General features: G+C 43.4%; 1 protein-coding gene across 2 annotated transcripts in view; it reads left to right on the top strand.

Moving 5' to 3' along the window:
- Positions 1-20,465, top strand: part of Lama3 (laminin subunit alpha 3) — a 221,658-nt gene that overhangs the window by 113,513 nt on the left and 87,680 nt on the right. For both annotated transcript variants that reach the window (XM_070029434.1, XM_070029433.1), the window contains 9 exons: positions 409-506; positions 1,701-1,845; positions 4,303-4,429; positions 4,513-4,652; positions 6,531-6,646; positions 7,718-7,929; positions 8,863-9,067; positions 19,471-19,615; positions 20,305-20,445. In XM_070029434.1, coding sequence (XP_069885535.1) covers positions 409-506; positions 1,701-1,845; positions 4,303-4,429; positions 4,513-4,652; positions 6,531-6,646; positions 7,718-7,929; positions 8,863-9,067; positions 19,471-19,615; positions 20,305-20,445 — 1,329 coding nt within the window. The remainder of the gene's footprint in view (positions 1-408; positions 507-1,700; positions 1,846-4,302; positions 4,430-4,512; positions 4,653-6,530; positions 6,647-7,717; positions 7,930-8,862; positions 9,068-19,470; positions 19,616-20,304; positions 20,446-20,465) is intronic.

The raw sequence follows: 20,465 nt of genomic DNA, 5'->3' as shown, positions 1-20,465 counted from the left end.
TGTGTGTGTGTGTGTCCTGGGGCTTGAACTTGTCCCTGAGCGTGTGTGTGTGTGTGTGTGTGTGTGTGTGTGTGTGTGTGTGTGTGTGTGTGTGTGTGTGTGTGTGTGTGTGTGTGTCCTGGGGCTTGAACTTGTCCCTGAGCCTTTTTTGTGTAAAGTTAGTTAGTGGTCTACCACTTGAGCCACAGCTCCACTTCTGGCAATTTGGTGGTTAGTTGGAGAAAAGAGTCTCACAAACTTTTGTGCATGGACTGGCTTCAAACCAAAGTCCTCAAATTTCAACCTCCTGAGTAGCCAGGATTACTCATGAGCCATTCAGTGCCCTGTTATTCTTTTTTAAAAACAATGTCTATGTCACTGGTTTTGCTGGTAACTGCATCATGCCTTTTTGCATTGCATGCTCAACAGCATCAGATTTGTATCATACCCATTGAAGAATTCTCAACAGAATTTGTGAGACCTCAAGTCCATTGTATTGCCAGCTATGGGCCTTTTGCTAATCAAAGGTAATGTATTTCCTTCCTTTTTTCCTTATTGATGCCCTGAAGGATACTGTAAGACTTCTAAGACTTGACTATCCTTGAAGTTCAAATTGTTTGACATTTAGGGTTTTGGAGTTTTTAAAATCTGGAATAATTGCATATGCATAGTGAGATAGCTTGGAATGTGATGCAAGTCTAAATTTGAAATTATTTTAGGTGTCATGTATATCTCATGCACATCACCTATAGGTAATTTTATACAATATTGCTCTGGTTATGACTTGTCATGTAAAATCAGGTGAGGGATTTTCTACTGTGGCATTAGGTCAGTTCCCCCCAAAAATCTCAGATTTTGGAGCATTAAGGATTTTGGATTCACAAAGTTCAACTTCTGTGTAACTGAAGGAATGATTGTAAAGCCAAGGTGCTGAACTCTGGTGATAGATGTTAGAATGAGAAAAGACAGCTGAACAATTTTCCAGAGATGTAAGTTTTCTAGCATTCCTTAATTTCAGGATATGCACACAGTATCTGGCTGCGGAAATGGTTAAGCCCAGGCCTTGAAGGCAGGATCACTGAGTTCTATTTTGAGGCCTTATTTTGTCCCAATCCTTTACTCTTCATGTCCGAGTCTCTTCATTTGAAAATAAAATCCCACAAAAATAATGACTTATCTCACAACACTGTTATTAGAATCAAGTCATTGGCGCAGAGTTTTAGTAGGATTGTTTTGTTGTAGATTCAAAAATATCCAGTCATGAAACTCTTGTTTTTGTACTTAGGACTGTAGAAACCTCTAAGTCAATGCAGAGCTGCCTGTGCCTGAAAGAAATGATGGATATTTGTTTCTCTTCTCTAGAACATTATGTCAATATTAATATAGAGAGATGATAATGATGTATTGCATTGCTCTCATTTTAATAGTTAATTTTAGTTGGGGAAAGTGAAGTTTGAGTACGTTTCTACCTAGCATATTGTACTTTGAAAGTAGAATTTTCTTTCTGTCTTTATTAGTTGCATTGAGGGAGCTAGAATGTGCTTGGCTGACCAATTGCAGTAATTCTATAGGAAAGTCTTTAGAGTCCTGTGGTTCCCATCAGGCAGCCCTTTGATGCTTCCTTGGTCCTGTGTTCAAAGTCTGCTTCTTTGCTGATAAGATAGCTGCATAGTGTTTTTGGATTACTGTAAAACAAGATTTTTAAATGTTCTATTTTTCAGTGCCACCTGTGTCTCCTTGCCCCACGAAACTCCTCCAACAGCCTTAATTTTAGATGTCCCTAGTCGGGGGCCTTCCTCTCTCTTGCCCCAGGCGTCTTCCCCTTCTGAGGATGTCATTCCTGGCGTCACTTTGGAAGACCCACAGGTAGGACTTTACATGAATGTACTGCTTCTAGACCAGCAAGGCCCTGATCAGCAGCATCCACCTTATCTGGAAACTTATACAAAAAGCACACCGCCAGAGTTCTGATCCAAGTCTGGGCTGAGACCTGTCATTTGTCTTTTAAGATTCCCTCCAGGTTAACCTGATGCCCCTAAAGTTTGGAAGCTCCTACTCTCAACTGTGGGCAACTCAGAAATACAGGTATCTGGTTAATCCTGCCCGTGGTCACCCAGCCTGAGGTGCCCTTTACCTTTGGATCTCTGTACATAGGCCATTTTTCAAGGCTCATTTGTGATACTTGTATTTGCATAGGCTTCTGTGTGTGGCATTGTGGAGTTTATTGTGTTTTGTTTCCCTATATATGATCATAAGACTTTGAGAATCTCTGCTGTAGCTAATAAGCTATTACATATTCCCTTGTGTACCTTGAATAGTATCTTTCAGGCAAAAAGTCCTCAAAAAACACATATGAATTGACTATCTAGAGCACAGAAGTGAAATATACTTTATGTTGCTTTTTTTTAAACTGTCAACTATAAACTCATGGGAGTTGTAAAGTTCTAGATTCTGGAAATATACTTAAGGTTCTGATGATATTATGTCCTTGTATTGTCAAAGACCACTTATATTAGTTCATATAGCAGCACACTTGGAAATTAATGGGACTTGAAAGAGAAAAATCAAATAAGATCCTATAGTATTTTACAGTTAAGGGAACTGAGTTAAAATCAAATTGACAATTCTAGTTTTGTCATCAAACTAGTACATGATCTTCTGTAAATTGGCTAGCCTTCCCAGGGTTATAGCTCTCATCTCAAAGATGACAATACTTCCTCCTCCTTCTCCTCCCCCTTTCCCCTCCCCATCCTCCTCCTCCTTCTTCTTTTTGTCAGTTGTGGGACCTGAACTCTGGGCTTGGGCATTGTCCCCTAGCTCTTCAGCTCAAGGCTAGTGCTCTACCACTTGAGCCACAGCGCCACTTCTGGTTGGTTTTTTGTTTTTTGTTTTGTTTTGTTTTGTTTTGCTTATATGGTGCTGAGGAATGGAACCCAGGGCCTTATGCACGCAAAGCAAGCACTTTACCACTGAGCCACGTTCCCAGCCCCGACAATACTTCTTCTGTTACTGTTGGGATGTTGTCTTGTCTTTGGGAAAGAAGAGAGTTCACACACTTTAGCAGAGGGAGGAGTGTGGCTCTGGATTTCATTGTGATTGCTGGGAGGCTAAGGATGGGTCCAATTCTAAGGTAAGGGCTCCCAACCTATGAGCTGGAATTTGTGTGGTTTGACCTTTCCATCTAGGCCAATAGAGTGAACTTCTGGACTTCCTTATGGTATTGTCCACTTGTAAAGCAAAAGACACAGAAAGTAGTAGAATTCGAAATGTATCAATGGTCAAATATCTCAAATGGAGGCCGAAACTTTTTTTTTCATGAATCACAATTAGCTCTATCATAGAGTCATATGAATTGTCTGTGCGTGTTTTGTCTTAAATCAGATTATACATTACAAAAGGCCTGAAACCATCTATTTCTTTGCTTAACTACCTTCTGTTGGAAGGATAGAGAGTACAACACATTCTCCTTTTCTTTCACTATTACATTTTTATGAGGATTTTTTTTTTTGGTGGTGCTAAGATTCAAACCTGGGGTCTTACAAGTAGTCTTCACTAAATTACCTGGAGGCTGGGTCTTTATTATATAGTTATTACAACTAGCGTTCACTACAGTAGACACACTTATGGGACATGCCCAGGACTGTAGATGCTAGGTTATATGCTTGTCTTTGGTAAACATTACCAATTTTCAAAGTAGTTAACCAAATTACTCCTTCCCCTTCCTGACTCCATGAAATATATAGTTGTAGCACAGTTTGCTTGTCCATTTCGTAGGTGAGAGACATTTAGTTTCCTTCCAATTGTAACAGCAAATTAAGTGTACTGTAAATACCCATGCTAAGGTTTCTGCAGGAATACATAGGTTATCATTTTGCTCCAGTGACTATCTATGTTGTTTTGGATGTTTCATCTCTACTTTGGTTCATTTCACATTGCCATAAAAGAGTACTTGAGAGTGGGTCATTTTTAAGAGTCGAAGTTTACTTAGCTCATGGTTCTGGAGGTTGGGAAGTTTAAGAATGGGTGGCCACATCTGCCAAAGGACCTCATACTATGCCATCCCACAGCATAAGATACCACACGGTAGAACTTGTAAATGGGCACTCTGAGAGACCCTATCCATCTATTATTCATGAGGGCCTTGTCCCCATGATTTGAACATCTCCCCCCCCCCGCCCAACACAGCTACAATGAGGAACTGACTCTCATTCATTTTAATGGAACCACCTACACTGAAACTACAACAACCTTTAAATATCCCCTCATTTTTCAAAGCTTTTCAGCTTGGGCATTTCTTGGTTTTTGTTTTTGTTTTCTCCTTAGCGCCACGTGACCCTGAGAAGACTTGTACCACGCCTGGGCCGGTATGTCTGTGTCATCCACTTTTATCAAACAGTGCACCCAACCTTTCCCGCCCAGGTGTTTGTAGATGGAGGACAGCCTTGGTCAGGTGAGCTGCCAATACCAGGCTCTGGACGCATGGCAGGCATCCGTGTACCAGCTTGTGAGTGGAAATCTTCTTGCTCTGTCTAGGTTCCTTCCTTGCCTCTTTCTGCCCCCATGTGCTTGGATGCCGGGATCAAGTGATTACTGAAGGCCAGGTTGAATTTGACATCTCAGAGCCTGAGGTAGCTGTGACTGTGAAGGTTCCAGAAAGGAAGTCCTTAATATTGGTGAGTTCTGCTTGTCCATACTATTTTGCTCTTGTTTGGCTGCCATTCTGTGAATTTGTTTGGCTCATGACAATGGTTTTTGAAGTTACTTTCCTAGACAAAGGTTTTCATTTATAGCTATCAAAAGTAAAAAGTGGTTGGCAATTAAAACCAAGGGAGACAGAAATAATGGGGAGTGGGCATCTGGCCTGTCACCAGCCTCTGCCAACTCCTCATCCTCCTGGCCTCTCTTTCAAGCATTTCTCACTCGGTCCCTCTTTTGGCCCCATACTGCTGCTTTTTCTCCCACTTTCTCACTTGCTCCCTTCGTGGCTCTCTGCCCTGTGGGAATGGCACCCACATCTCTAAATTCAACCCCAATCTTTTCTGAACTCCCAACCACATATTTGACCATCTATCGACTGTCTGTATCACCCAAGGATCTTAGGAGCTCTTCAGACTTGGGCTGTTGCCTGCAGAGACCCAGCACTGCTTGCTTTGTTCATTACATTGATTGAGGGACTCATAGCCTCCCATTAGACAGACTTCCTGGTGATAGGCCCTCTCTCCTTCCTCTGAACCACAGCACTCTGCCATGTTGCTCTGGTCTGATTGTTCTGGCAGGTTATCTAGTCTCTCATTCAGACAACGGGAGCCTCAGGACCTGGTCTTCCTTTCTGTCCTACATTCCTGTTGTCTATCTTATCCTCTCCTGGAAGTTATTCACCTTGCAGAAGTGGCCCTGGGTATGCCATACAACACAGGAACCTTTTAGGGAATTCCTCACCATGACAGGTTCTGCTCTCTGTTTCACTGTGGTCTTCCTTCTTACCCCAGTCCATCTGCCTCCCACTGGTCCACATGTCTCACTCTGGTCTAGCTGTCTCACTCTGAGCCACCTGTTTAACTCTGATCCAGAGCACGCCTGACGTTTTCCTAACTCATCTTTTATCTACCTCTCTTGATATTTCCCTCTTTCTTCTCCCTGTAACCCCTGCCACTCTATTCTCTGATTGTGTTCGCCATTTACCACTGCACATGTCATTTTCTCTCATGCCACTAGATTTTCACATGCTTAATTTTTTTGATATGTCTATCCACTTCTTTACTTGGGGAAATGCTGTTAGTGCATTATCCTGGTTCACAATTTGTCTTTTCTATGGAGCCTTCCAGACAGGAAGAAAACATGTCTTGGACTTTCCCCTGTGACCCGCAGTGCTGCACTTATGCCTCCTCTTCCTCTCTGAGGATGCCATGGTCCTAGGGCATGGGACATTCATTTTCTATCCCCTGTGCCTACAACACTGCCCGGCCAAAAGTGCTCAGCAAATGCCTATTGAATTGGAAAGCAGAAGAAGCATGGGGTTTCTATAAGCTAGAAGCTAGTGAAAGGTGACAAAGGCATTTGAAACTTCCCATGGTATTTGCTTGAGGCACATTCTGATTTGTTCAGTTATAAGGAGAAACAAATAGTAGGACTTATAAAGACTACAGTTATTCCTTACAAGGTCCTAAGTAATCTTCTGGGGCCAGCCCTGGCATCAGGTTACATGTTGATTCTGCCACTTCACTTACTTACCTTTAAAACACACAAAACGACAGTCCCTGGAGGTGCTTGGGAACCCCAGCCATGGGTCCTTTGACTGTCTGACCATGCTAACGGACCTTGTTTATTCCCAAGTCTTCTGACCCTGCTCAGATTCAAGGCCGCTGAAGCTCTGAGCTGGTGCTCCAAGGAATCTTCCCAAGCTCTATTTTCTAGCACACAAGCCTTTAACCCAGTCTTATGTTAGCCTTATGTGGGCTAAACAATAGGGCACAGATTCTTAGTGAACAGCAAGTGTAATGGACAGACAGTGGCGTGCAAATCCAAGTTACATGACCATAGGTTTCTTTTAGGTCCGAGTTCTAGTGGTGCCTGCAGAGAATTATGACTACCAGATACTTCACAAAAAATTGGTGGACAAGTCCTTCGAGTTTATTAACAGTTGTGGAGGGAACAGTTTTCATATCAAGTAAGTGTCACTTTGTGTCAAGGCTCTGGTATGGGACAGCGCATGCTCCTATTCCCAAGCACAGCAAAGTCCAGGGAGGGGCTGGCCCTGGGCCTTTTCTCTTTCCCCCCACCAAGGAAGTGGCAGTGAAGCAGGGGTCCAAGGAGGATGAAGTTCTGTCTCTACATCCATGGACCCTACCATGTGCCCTGGAGCAGAATGACTGACTACCCTCATCCTTGATCTCAACCGAGTTCTGCCCTCAAGCTGGGTTCTGGGGTCTGTTAGAAAGGCCTGTTTTTCTCTGATCCTTTCTGTTTGCCACCACAGATTTCTAAAAGGTACCACCCAGGGTGTTCTCCACTGGCAAAGATGTTAGTCTTGGTACCCACTTGCCTCTGCCATCCTAAATGGAGAATGTCCAGAAAATGTGGCCTTCTTGTGCCCTCGTTTCACATCCCTAAGTGCTAAGGATTAGGACATTCCTTATTTGAGCTCTGCTGCTGGCCCCAGTGCCCTCACGTAGGCTTCTTGATGGACCAAGCATCTCCAGAGGCCCCAGGGACATAGGCCTCCTATACAGTCATATCAAAAGCCCAGCTGATGCGCATTGAAGTCTGACTGGCTGCTCCATACTTCTCAGTCCTGGGAATGTCACTTAACTTGTAGGCACCTCAGTTACTTTATTTGTGAAATGGGGTCAGGCCTAATTGGTTGGCTGGTTGGAAAAAGTAGGCTTTAGTATGTGTAGATGATTCTCTTCCTTCTCCTTATCCTGTTACCACACCTGTAGGTATGCTTTAAAAGTAACTCCTTTTTTGAGATATAACTCACATACCTGTAAGTGTATGTTTACCCTTTGCTTCTAGCCACCCCCAAGTTCCCGCTTATCATTCCTGTGATGTCCTCTGTGGGGAATAGAGTAGCTATACCTGGCTGTTAGGGGAGAGGGAATATTCTCATTTTCCCAGAGCCCGGAACCCCTCCCAAAGACACAGCTAGTAGAGCAATGGGAAAGAGAAGGTTGAGGGGGGGGGCATTTCTAGACACATGTCTCAGGGTGTCAATCATGAGTTGTTTTCATTTCCACAGCCCCCAGACAGCCTCGGGATTCTGTAAGAATTCTGCCAAGTCCCTGGTGGCCTTCTACCATAATGGTGCCCTGCCTTGTGAGTGCCACCCAGCCGGGGCCACTGGCCGTCACTGCAGCCCCGAAGACGGGCAGTGCCAATGCAAGCCCAACGTCATTGGGCGGCAGTGTACCCGCTGTGCTGTGGGTCACTATGGATTCCCTCAATGCAAGCGTAAGTGAGTGTTCCCAGGCCTCGGAGGCCTTTCCTGGTCCCCAGGGGTTGATGCGCACCTAGGGCAGAACTTCTCAGAAGCCACTCTGTGGAGACTCATGGGGAGGTCTTATGAAATGCAGATCCTGATTCAGGACACCTAGCCTGGGGTCTGCGACTCTCATTTCCAGTGAGCACCCAGGTCCCACCCGGGCCTCCGAGCCATCGACCATGTTCTGAGTGGCAAGGCTCCAGAATATAAACATTTGCGATTCTTGTGCTATGTGATCCAGGTACTTGGTGTATTGCATGAGTGTGAACTTTTCGTGGACAGCTCAATCCCCTTCTGAGGGGATTTTGGGACTGAGCTAAAACTCTGTTGAGATAAGAGAGCCAGGGTTACATGGAAGTACTACTTGCTAAACTATCAAAAAATCATCCCATGACCCAGTGCATGGGTCTGGGATGTGGTATGGCAGTGAGGAGTGCATGGTAGGTACTCAGCCCACCAGGGGGACTGATCTTTGCCTGAATGAGCAAGAGCCATGTAACTCCTGTATTATGTACTGAGCCTGGGCTTCAGACTTGCAGTGCAAGACCTTGTAAGGGCTGCTTCAGGGAGTAGTCCTGGGTTGGCTTTCTTCCAGAACCTTCAGGTGAATCTACACTAGCAGTTTGTGGGGTTCTTTGAAGTATCTAGCTTGGAGCCAATTAGCCCAGTTGTGCCTGACTTAGGGTCAGCACACGATAATTTGCTATGTTTGGTTTTGATCCCAAAAAGAGGGACTCGCAGATCAATCATGTTCAATCATGTCCACAATGAAGAGAAAATAAAACACGTCTCCTGGCTGGACTTCTTCTGGAAGTCCTGGTGGCTGGCGTGGTCCTGCTGGTGATTAGGCAGTAGTGTCTACCACCCCTCAGCCTCATGTGGTATTTCTTTATTCCCTGCAGCATGCAACTGCGGCAGGCGCCTTTGTGAAGAGATGACAGGGCAGTGCCTCTGCCCTCCCCACACGGTCAGGCCCCAGTGCGAGACCTGTGAGACGGATTCCTTCAGCTTCCACCCCCTGACTGGCTGTGAAAGCTGCAACTGTTCCAGAAAGGGCACCGTGGGCGCTGCCATCCACGAGTGTGACAGGGATAGCGGGCAGTGCAGGTGAGCTATGGTGGATGATCATGTCAGGTCCTGTCATGGGCAGGTAAGATGCCATCCATCCACATGCTGTACTGCATTCACTCCCTGGGCAGAATGATCATCATGGGTTGGTTGATTGGTCGCTAGGGGCTCAGGGTAACTGGTCAGAACTAGGGTGACTGGGTCAGGAGTCCCCTCAGGTCATTATCAGCCTTGCCCACTTGTTCCAGCATGCTGTGCCGGCGGAATTGTTGTGCCCATGACACCAACAGTGGGGAGGAACTATGAATTTGTAGTGAGTGATCAGTGACTCTCACTGTGGTATGGAGTGATGAGTTCCTCTGTCTGTATTCTAGCATTAGCTAGAAGTACTGTTAAAGACCTAACAAAGCCTGAAGTCTTTGGAACTCCTCCCTAACTCAGATGCTGGGGCTCCACAGTGGGGCCTGGTGGGGAGCGAGGAAGGAGGCCGAATGGGCTACGCTCAGGAACCATAGAGCCAAGAGGTAGATGGTACCAAAGCACTGCTCAGAGCTAAGAGGTTTGGTCCAATGGGTCTGGCCCTGCACAGGAAGAGAGATATTTGTGACATGTGATCCCAGGTGAAGAACTTGATCTCAACAGGGTTGGATAGTGGCTATAGAGAATGAAGAACAGAATCCAGTCTCCTAAAAGAGACTGGTAAGAATTTAATCAGGGATTTTTGTGACAGGAAAATGGAACTTTCAGGATCCAAGTCAGCCTGGTTTATTCAGGAGACAGCATAAGATTCATCATCCACCCTACACACCTTACATGTGTGGACCTTAAAGGAGGACTACAGTGGCTGGTCGCAGCCCTGAGTGACTCCAGCTTGTATTCGTTTCCTCTGGCTGCTGTACAAATGAATACTGGCTTGGGGCTTTAAACCATCACAGCCTTCTCTCTCACCACTCCAGAGGCTGGAAGTCTGAAATCAAAGTGTTGGCAGGCTCAGTTTCTCTGAGACTCCAGGCCTTTTTCTAACCATCTGGTATTGCCTTGGTCTATGGCTGCATTACTCCTATCTCTGCCCTGGTCATTACATGCTGTTTTCCTTGGGTGGCTCTGTCTTTGCATGACCTTATCCTCTCTGTGTATATCCATCTCTTATTTTCTTACAAGAACACCATTCATACTGGCCCAGGACCCAGTTTACTCTGGTGTAGCCCCACTTTGGTTACATCAGTGAAGACCTATTTCCAATATGATCACTTTGCCAGGTCCTGACAGAACTCGAATAACTCTCTGGAGCATGGTGTCATTTTTCTTAAGACCCTTCACCACATCTTACTGTTGCCTTCCAACTCTTTTAGGCTGCTAGGTCCTTGAAGGAAGTAGAGAGAAAAACTTGACTCACAGGATATTCTGACTCTTTAAACCATGAGTGTGAGTCTGGCCTGAGTCAACTAGTCAGTCAATTGCCAGGGATGGGCCCTAGGAATACTTGTGCTTAATCACAGGAAGGGAGGGAAACAAGAAGGGGAATGGAGCAGCAGTGGATGGAGTTCAGTCATGGAAAATAAGCGGGAGAGGATTTCCTGTCTGAGTACTGGGGAGAAAGGTTTAGAAGGAAATTCTGATCAGCAGAATAAATGGTTGTAAACATAGTCTCACACAGTTTCTCAGTGCTACTGCCATGGTGTGTCCTGGAGGATATGTAGGAGTTGGAGGAAGAGTGCTTTAATAATTTTTTTAATTGGTTAAGGCATCTGGAGGTGATGGATGAACTTACATAATATTTTAGGAAAGAGTTCTGAGGCTTTCCTTAGATGGTAACAGTTTATTAGGCGGGAAGATTCCTAACTCAGATACAAAGCTTGTTATATCATACTGCCCAAACCTGGGGCAGGATCTTACTGACCTGCATCACATTTAACCTTAGATTAAACCTTAGATTACACCTATGATTAAAGTGAGTTTGCCTGAAAGGGGTCCTTGGCAGACATATAAAACAAATCTTGTACTTAACATGGCTGTAAATTGTAAAGATTGTCCATGGTAGTTATAAATACTGAAAAAAGTTTTTGATTGCCCCCAAGCTATTTATTTCATTATAAGGTATCAGAGGGGGAAAACTTTTCCCCTCAAGAAAATTTCCTAATGAAAATGAAAACTATATTTAGGAAAATTAAAACTTTATATAAAAGAAATGATCAGGAATGCAGTATCTATTCCCAATGACTGTCTTGCAGCTGGAAACAGAGCTTACAACTGGAGATTTAAGTTGTATTCTGTCTTCTTAAAAGTTTTAAAGTGTGCTGGGCACCAATGGCTTACTCCTGTAATCCTAGCTCCTCAGGAGGCTGAGATCTGAGGATTACAGTTCAAAGCCAGCCTGGGCGGGAAAGTCTGTGAGACTCTTATCTCCAATCAACCACCAGAAAACCAAAAGTGGTGCTGTGGCTCAAGTGGTAGAGCACTTGCCTTGAGCTGAAGAGCTAAGGGACAGTGCCCAGGCCCAGAGTTCAAGCCCCATGACTGATTAAAAAAAAAAGTTTTAAAGTTCACCATGTTCACTAAAAGAAAAAAATCAGACTGTTAGAGATACTAAACTACTTTAAAATACATTACAAAAACAATTCTAACAAGACACAACACTGACTCTTCATCTAGAGATAGCTGGGATAAATTTAGTTTGAACCATAAAACTGAGTTCCTGGGCTGTCTTGTCCCATGATAAAGCCACTGGGAACAAATGGCCTTCCTGGGTCTCAGTTTCCTAATGTGTAAAATAAAATGTGAAGAAAATCATCTCTAACTTTCCATTTAAACTTAACGTTGTAATCCTATTTTTAATCTCTAGTTGTTTCCAAACAATATTACAAACATTATATTGTATAGATATCAAGTCTATCTTGCCCAAGCCTATTAGACTAAGATCTTAAAAGATACTTAATTGAAATTCCATTTTTAACCAGGTAACTTGAGGGTATGGGTGGGTTGGGATAGACAGGAAGGAGAGAGGATGGAAGAGTGATGTTGATCTAGATGCATTATACTCATAAATTGATATGTTGAATTGAAACCCCTTTGTACAACTACTTAAAAATAATTTAAAAAAGGAAAGAAAATTAACAAAAAGAAATTCCATTCTTATAGCAATACGAAAGAGCAAATATGTGTATTGAACCAAATACAATAACAATGGAAAAAGAAATTTACATCTGTTCTTATTGCATTTTAATTAAATGTGTTTTTAATTAAGTTTATTATGCATTTTGCTTTCAAAAATGGAAGGGACATGCTGTCTGAATCTTGGAACACACAAACAGGCTAGAATATCTTCATAGAATTTATCAGTCATGGACAGATATAAAGAAGATCAGAATCACTTTATTTTATTTTATTTTTTAAATTTTGTGTGTTTTTGGCAGTAGTAAAGTTTGAACTCAAGGCTTTGATCTTGCTTGCTTACTGCTCTCTGCCTCCAGCCCAAATATTTCCTTTAAAAACTGCCATAGTGTTGACCGCTTTCAAGCTATTTGAGATGGTTTGAAGGAAATGATGTCCCCCACTAAACATCCAGTGAAGCCATGCACATCATGTGCCTTTTTAGAGGAGTAGCAATGGAAAAGCCAGTCCTGACAAATTTACTATTGTGGAAGATAGAGAAATAAAAAACTCTCACCTATACTCTGTCATCCTTCTTCTATACCACTAACTTCTTTCTCTCAACTCTCCATACTCTCCAAAATCTGAAATCAGTATCATCTTGAGATAATCCACTTATTAGCATATACTAAGAGTCAAATCAGATGTCAGCATCTGGCAAGGGCTATATTATCGTCCCTCTTTCATGGCTTTGCCCACTGCCTGCTAGCCACCTGTCTGTGTCCTCCTATCTTCCTGTTTCAGTGCTGCTGATGCTCTCCTAATTGGCTTTCCTTTCCTATTTTACTAATTTATTCACTCAAGCACTTTTTGGGAGGCTTCTTAATCTAAAAGGAACTTTCTAAATATACTTGGGTTTTCAAATCTGTTTGCCTTTTATGTCACAGGTGCATGTTACTATTAGTCTATAAACTCAACAATGTTAGTGAGTGAAAATATGTTTATGATTTTATCTTCTTGATGCGTGAGTTCTTTTCTCTTTCAGTATTTACTTCTAAAAATTTTTATCCACACATAATTATACATAGTTATAAGCACAATGATGTTTCAATTTATGTATACATTCCATTCCATAGTGATCAAATCAGGGTAATTAACATAAATCATCTCAAACTTTCATCATTTCTCTATGGCAAATACATTCAAAATACTCTGTTTCTTTTGAGTTATACCACACATTATTGTTAACCACTTCTCATTCTCCAGTGAATCTCTACAGCCTCTTAGTGTGTGTGTGTGTGTGTGTGTGTGTGTGTGTGTGTGTGTGTGTGTGTGTGTGTGTGTGTGTGTGTGTGTGTGTGTGTGTGTGTGTGTGTGTGTGTGTGTGTGTGTGTGTGTGTGTTACTAGAGTTTGAATTCAAGGTTCCACATTTGCTTGGCTTGCTTGCTAGGTTGGTGTCCAAACTTGAGCCACACCTTCAACTCTGCTTTTTACTGGTTATTTTGGAGATTGGATTCTGTTGAACTTTTCTACCCATCCACAATAGCATTTATATCTTCCAGATCCCAGCTTCCTAGCTAGGATAATAAGCACAGGCAATTGATATCTGGCTTAACCAGTTTTCTTAACTCACCTTCTATAAGACCAACTCTTTTTAGATTCTATATACAAATGAGATCATACACCATTTTACTTTGATGCCTGACTTAATTTACTTAGAACAATACCTTCCAGGTCATCCATCTATGCTGTGACAAATGACAACTTTCACTTGCTTGATGGTATTCCATTGTGTATATGTCACCACATTTTCTTAATCCATTCATTCATTGATTGGCACTTAGGCTGATTCCTCACCTTGGTTATTGTGAATAAAGCTGTAAAAACATAGGGTAAAACTATCTTTTTATGTCCTTTGGACATATACCACACAGTGAGATTGCTGGATCTATTTTAAAATTTTTGACGAACTTCTCTACTGGTTGTTTTTTTTCTTGGTCATGGGACTTGAACTCAGGGCCTGAGTGGTGTCTGTGAACCACAGTGCCACTTCAAGTTTTATTGTGGTTAATTGGAGATAGTCTCATGGACTTTCCTCCCCAAGCTGGCTTTGAACTGTGATCCTCAGATCTCAGCCTCTTAAGTAGCTAAGCTACAGGCATGAGCCACCAGTGCCATGTTCTACAGGATTTTTTTTGTAGTGGCTATATGAATTGTTTTCTGTATATTTTTGTCTTACTGCTCAAATTGTATCCAGTATTCCAGTTTGGGTATTGTGGAAGCCACCCATGTGTATAGGCTAGTGGGGAAACCTGTAATAATCAATAATGACACTGCAACATGCAGTTGCATATTGCACACAGTACACTTGGCATGGGGACACGGGCTCCACACAGCATTACTTCTGTCACATCATTTTTGCTCAAGAACCTTCCTCAGTTCTCTATTGTCTGATAGCTTCTATGGTAATCTGGCCCCACCTACCCTAATTCAGCTTCTCCCTACTTTCTCAGTTCCCCTAAACACTTCAAACATAGACTCAGTTCTCAGCTATGAAACATCTCTCTTTCTCTTCTGATACCCTGATGGCTCCCTATTACAACACATCCCTCAAGGATGATTGATCAGGATATATTGAATTCACAAACTACTTTGTTAAGTGGCAACTGCTTTGTACAGCTGCTTAAAATAATAGTGAAAAATACAAACAACAAATAGCATGAAATCTTTGGAGTCCATGGAAGATATTCTGGATGTTTTGCTGATTATTTTTTTTTTATAATGGGGTTTGAACTCAGGACCTTGGGCTTATTAGGCAGGTGCTCTACCACTTAAGCCATGCCCAGTTCTTTTCATCATAGTTTTTTTATTTTTTACCTAAAGCAAGTTAAATTCTTAAGTCATCCCATTTCTCATACCATTGCTTATTTTCCACAATTCCAGGTCTTTGATAAAAATATGTCAAGATTAAGACAGATCCTTTCCCTCACATATTCCTGGACACAGGGATATGTATGCATAAGACATATATAATTCTTGAATGAATGAATGAGTGAGAGAAAAGGTAAACTTTGGGCTGTAGATTAAAACTGGGCTTTGAGGTGAGTGTGATATGAATGAACCTGCAGTGTTCAATAGCACAAAGATGGGGTCCTCTGAGCACACCTGGTTTTCCGCAAGATGCTGCAAGACCCACACATATGCAGATGTTGTTACATAATGTTGGCCATAAGCCCACAGCTATGGAGATGACCTCATTGGCCTGTATTCCCAGAACAGCCATCCTGCACCTCCAGGCAGCGTCAAATGGACTCTTCTTGCCTTTGGTAGTGTCAGCAGCTCCTAGGGGAGCAATCTCTCTGTAGAAGTGTGCAAGGTCAGGCTGACTTGAGATCATTTTAAAAGATACTCAGTCAGACTTTAAAGAAGAAGTTGCTTTTTTTCTTCCCTGTTGTCATGGCATCATTCCAGACTTCTTTGGTTACTTGTTTTTGCACAGCACTCATAAACTCAATGAGGTAAATACACACTGCATTACCAGGGAATGTAGAGATGATATTTTTCAGTGTCTAGTTAACCCTGGCTGCTCTGCTCTATCAGGGAAGCCCTGGAGCTGGTTCTTTGGCCATTACTCTCACCACTGCTCTCCATTTTGTTTTTCCTTGTGCTGTCAGCTTCTACTTACCTAGCTCAGAGGTGGGTGATCTGGGTCCTGGGTGATCTACCTGGTCCCACCCTCTCATTCCACCCTCCTTCCTACCATGTCCATCAGCTCACAGATGTTCTGGGCTCAATGGGCAAACAGCTAATGTTTTTGCTGCTTTATTGCATCTCCACAGCCGCCTTGCTGTAGCACATTACTATGACTTTCTTGATGAGTGAAAATATAACACACAGGCCTCCATTGCCACACCCTAACCTTCCAGGCACACAATTTTGATCAACTGTAACATGAAGGGACCTACAGAATATAGTGACTAAAGGATGGAGTTCACTCCAACACATTGGGGCCTGGTTTTCTGAGAGATGCTGAAGCATCAGACATGCGCAGATATTATATAGTACTTGGCCACAAGCCCATTCCTAGTTTAGGAGCACTCAACTGCGTATGATGGCCCAAGGCATTCAGGATGTGAGTTGCTTGTCTGGCACCACAATTGAATTAAAGCACCCCTGACCAGAAGCCCTGTGTGTTTGCCTAAAGAAACATCCAAGACCTTGGGAAGTGGTGGCCAGTTGGCACTTTGTGACATTATCCCTCTGTGCTTTGAGATCTTTTTCTTAACTGGCAAGCCAAGAGAAGTAGGATCCATTCAAAGTTCCTTTGTGGAGCTTCCATAAGGCTCCATGGTCTTTACTTAAAGAGTCAACTGTCTTCCTTCCATCTGGGAGTCTGAAGCCTACCAGAGATTTTTGTGTTCCACATGTGCTACCTCTCTAGAAACAAGGCATCCTCTAGGAACAAATTTTGTCATTCTTTTTGCTTGACTTGTCTCATTGCCTTTAGTTTGAGATTCACCTTTAGTAGTCTTATAAATATGGGGCCCAGGAACCCTCTCGTAGTGCATGTAAATTGTGTGTGTATGTGGGTGCGTGTATGTGTGTATGTGGGTGCGTGTATGTGTGTGTGTGCATGTGCATGCATGTCTATGCATAGCTTATCCAGATTCTCAGAAAGGGCATGGGTCCTCTCTCAAAGTTTCCAATCCACTGCACCAGAGTGATCACTTTCAGCAGAAATTTATATCCATGTTGCTCTTGTGTGCACACTTTATGCCTGGATTTCTCTGCTCTAGGTGTAGCTTTGAGGGCACTTCCTTATGAGGCAGTTTCTGTAGTGTGAGTTAGGGAGGAATGTGACAGACAGGGATGAGATTGAAGAACTGACTGATATATGACTTGTCAGTTGGTCTTGCAGGCAGAGCTGATTAGCCCTTGCAGATGTGTGGAATGAACTGAGGGGTCCATCTGCTCTTCTTAGCCACAGTCACAAGAATAATTACAAAACCACTCAAGTTGTGGGTGCTGGTGGCACAGGCCTGTAATCCTAGCTACTCAGGAGGCTGAGATATGAGGAGTGCAGCTTAAAGCCAACCTGGGCAGAAAAGTCTGTGATACTCTTTTTTTTTTTTTGCCAGTCCTGGGGCTTGAACTCAGGGCCTGGGCACTGTCTCTGAGCTTCATTTGCTCAAGGTTAGCACTCTACCACTTGAGCCACAGCACCACTTTTGGCTTTTTCTGTGTATGTGGTACTGAGAAATTGAACCCAGGGCTTCATGCATACTAGGCAAGCATTCTACCACTAGGCCACATTCCCAGCCCCTGTGAGACTCTTATACCCAATTAACCAACCCCAAACCAGAAGTGATGCTGTGACTCAAAGTGGTAGAGTATAGCCTTGAGCAAAAAAAGCTCAGGGACAGCACCCAGGCCCTGAGTTCAAGCCCCAGGACCAAACAGACAAACAGACAGACAAAAACCAACCCACTGATGTATATATATCTTCCTTTCTAAGGTTTTTATATATGTTTTCTTCTTTGTCACAGCAAAGTAGATATTCATGTCTCCATTTTTTACACAAAAGGAAACCTCATGGTAAAACAATTAATTTTCTAAAAATACCACATCCAAAAAACAGTAGAATGGAGATTAAACTTCATTCCAAGTTTGTGAGGGTTTGTTGTTTGTTTCCGAAGTGCTGGGGATGAATTTGGCCTCAACCTTGCTAGACAAGTGCTCTGCCACTTGAACCATACCCTTAGTGCTTTGGCTTTTAATTTGTTTTTCACAGTGTCTTATACTAACTCTCCTCAAGTTGGCCTTTGACCATGATTTCTGCTTCCTGAATAAATTGGTCTGGAGGCATGTACCACCATGTGCAAGCCTAAGTTTGTGTTCATACTTAGGTGCAGCACCCATCATGTGGCTACTGGCAGTTGGCTGCAAAGGCAGCCGCCCTCACTGTGGAACACAGACAGCAACTGAACTACTATAGGCTGTCACAGTTCTCCTTCTTCTCCCTGTCCCTGCAGGGGTGGGGAGGGTCTTCCGGGCTCTGCTCTAAGAATATTGTTGGTATCTCTCTGTTTAGCCTTTGCTTGTCTACCTTCACTTGTGTGTGCTACTCGTGGATGGCTGAGCTGTCTCTGGACAGCAGTTCCTCCAAATGCCTGAACTCACCACCACCCTCTCTTTACTGCTTCCTCCCTATGCTACTCACTCCTTTATCCTTGACCTCTTAGAGGGCCCCGGGATTTATCCCATACCAGGCTAGAATCTTGGAGCTTTTCCTGGCTCTTTCTCTTCATTATTCAGGATGTTACAAGTCCCAGTAGCCTTACCTCAAAATACTTTGGAACCCATTCTCTCTTTCCTGAACACTCTTGCCTGAGATGAGCTTCTTCTGCCTGGACTTAAAAAACCTTCTGCTGGAATTTGTCTCCTCCGCTCTATCCTTCACACTGGTCCAATGACCACCTTTCCTCCTTAGCATCTCTCCAGCTCTGAGTACTGGTGGCTCATGCCTGTAATCCTAGCTACTCAGGAGGCTGAGATCTGAGGATTGGTGTGGGAGCTTTCTGTGTACCAGGATCCATGCTGAAAATGGGCACATACTGCTTCTCCAGTGGGGCTATTTAATAACTTGCAAAGATGATGTATCTCTTGTGTCAGAGCTGGATTAGGAACCCAGCTACCCAGCCTGCAGTCTCTATCACAGTGTTGTACTCCCTGGCATATGCCAGCTCCTGCTCACCATTGTAGACTCTCACTTCAGCAGCCTTTGCTTGGGCTTCAATCTGGTAGCTGTAGTATACTTACATTTTCTGCACACACTGGAGTTCTCCCACCTCTTTCTTCTGTCTAGAAACACCAAATACACCCCTACCTTATAGCCCTGTTCTTTAAGGCTCAGCTACAGGATAGCTGTCACCTACCGGAAACAGGTATCTCTCAGGTAAGCTTCAGGTTCTTTGGGCTCAGAGGCCTGCTGCTCTTCTGAACTCCAGTTAGACCTATGTTGTATACTGCTCTGATTTCTACTCATCAGATGTCCTTGTAAGTCCTCTGGGCTCAGAGGCCATATCTGTCCTTGTTCCCCCCAAATCTAGTACCATGCTTGATCCAGAAGATACAGCCTAACCACAAAGGCCTTTTTTTTTTGCCTGCTTTTTTATGATTGCTTTTCTCTGCTTCTTTCTGCCCTGCCTCACACTGTAAACATCCCAGGCACCACGAAATCTCTTCTGCAGGCTTCCTGCAGCAGCCTCTCTGCTGCAGGGCAGGTGCACCCCTTAAAATATTGCATGGAAAGATAACGGGAAGTTTTTTTTCTCCTTTACTTCATGTACAGATGCAAGCCTAGAATTGCAGGGCGGCAGTGTGACCAGTGTGCTTCCGGGTTCTACCATTTTCCTGAATGTCTTTCCTGTAATTGCAACAGACATGGGACTGAGCCTGGAGTGTGTGACCCAGTGACCGGGGCTTGCCTCTGTAAGGTAAGACAACTCATGCAAGGCTGGGGAGACTGCTGCCCCACAGGGAGAAGCTCTTCTTGATGAGCCAGCCTGTAAGCGTGTGCAAAGTGGAACTGATCCATGGCATGTACACAGAGATCATGATTAAAATCTTACTTCATACAAATAAAAGGAAAAAATCCTTTTATGTGCCCTGTAGTTGCAAAGACATGGAGCTGAGCTCTCAGGGACTGGGATCCCTTGAGCCCCTATTGAAACTCTAAAGTCAGAGATTCTCTCTAGAAGAATCAATATGATTCATGATCTCTAATTTCAAGGGGTCCATAGATTCCCTAAGCCTGTTCCTGACCCACTGAGCTCAGCTTATCGTTCCTGTTCCAGTGGATTCTGCCAGATTATTAATGGGCCCTATTCCCAGTAGAGGTTTCCAGGTGTGAAGAGTGGGGTGAATTCAATTCTCATACTGCTATTTCTCTATCTTAAAGATGCCAAGGGGCATCTCACACCATTCTGGAAATTCTCTCTTCCAGTGATATGTTTGTTGTAGAAGTTAATAGGAAGTGGTACGAAAGCATTTATGTATCTTTTAATGTTAATATCCATGTATCTAACATTTTAGATTGGTATTTGATTTGTACCAGTGGCTGAAACCAGCAATGGGAAAACCTTTAGAAGTAATGAAGTCTCTTGTTCATGTTTTCTGTCAACAGGAAAATGTGGAAGGCACAGAATGTAACATGTGTAGAGAAGGATCATTTCATTTGGACCCAGAGAATCCCAAAGGTTGCACCAGCTGCTTCTGTTTTGGGGTGAAAAGTCATTGTCACAGTACGCATAAACGCAGAACTAAGGTATGCCAGGAATCAGAGTC

This window comes from Dipodomys merriami, unplaced genomic scaffold (genome assembly GCF_024711535.1).
Source record: "Dipodomys merriami isolate MVZ:Mamm:240054 unplaced genomic scaffold, mDipMer1.0.p SCAF_2, whole genome shotgun sequence".
Classification (NCBI taxonomy): Eukaryota; Metazoa; Chordata; class Mammalia; order Rodentia; family Heteromyidae; genus Dipodomys; species Dipodomys merriami.
The sequence above is the reverse complement of the archived record's forward strand: the minus strand, read 5'-3'. Positions and strand labels throughout refer to the sequence as shown.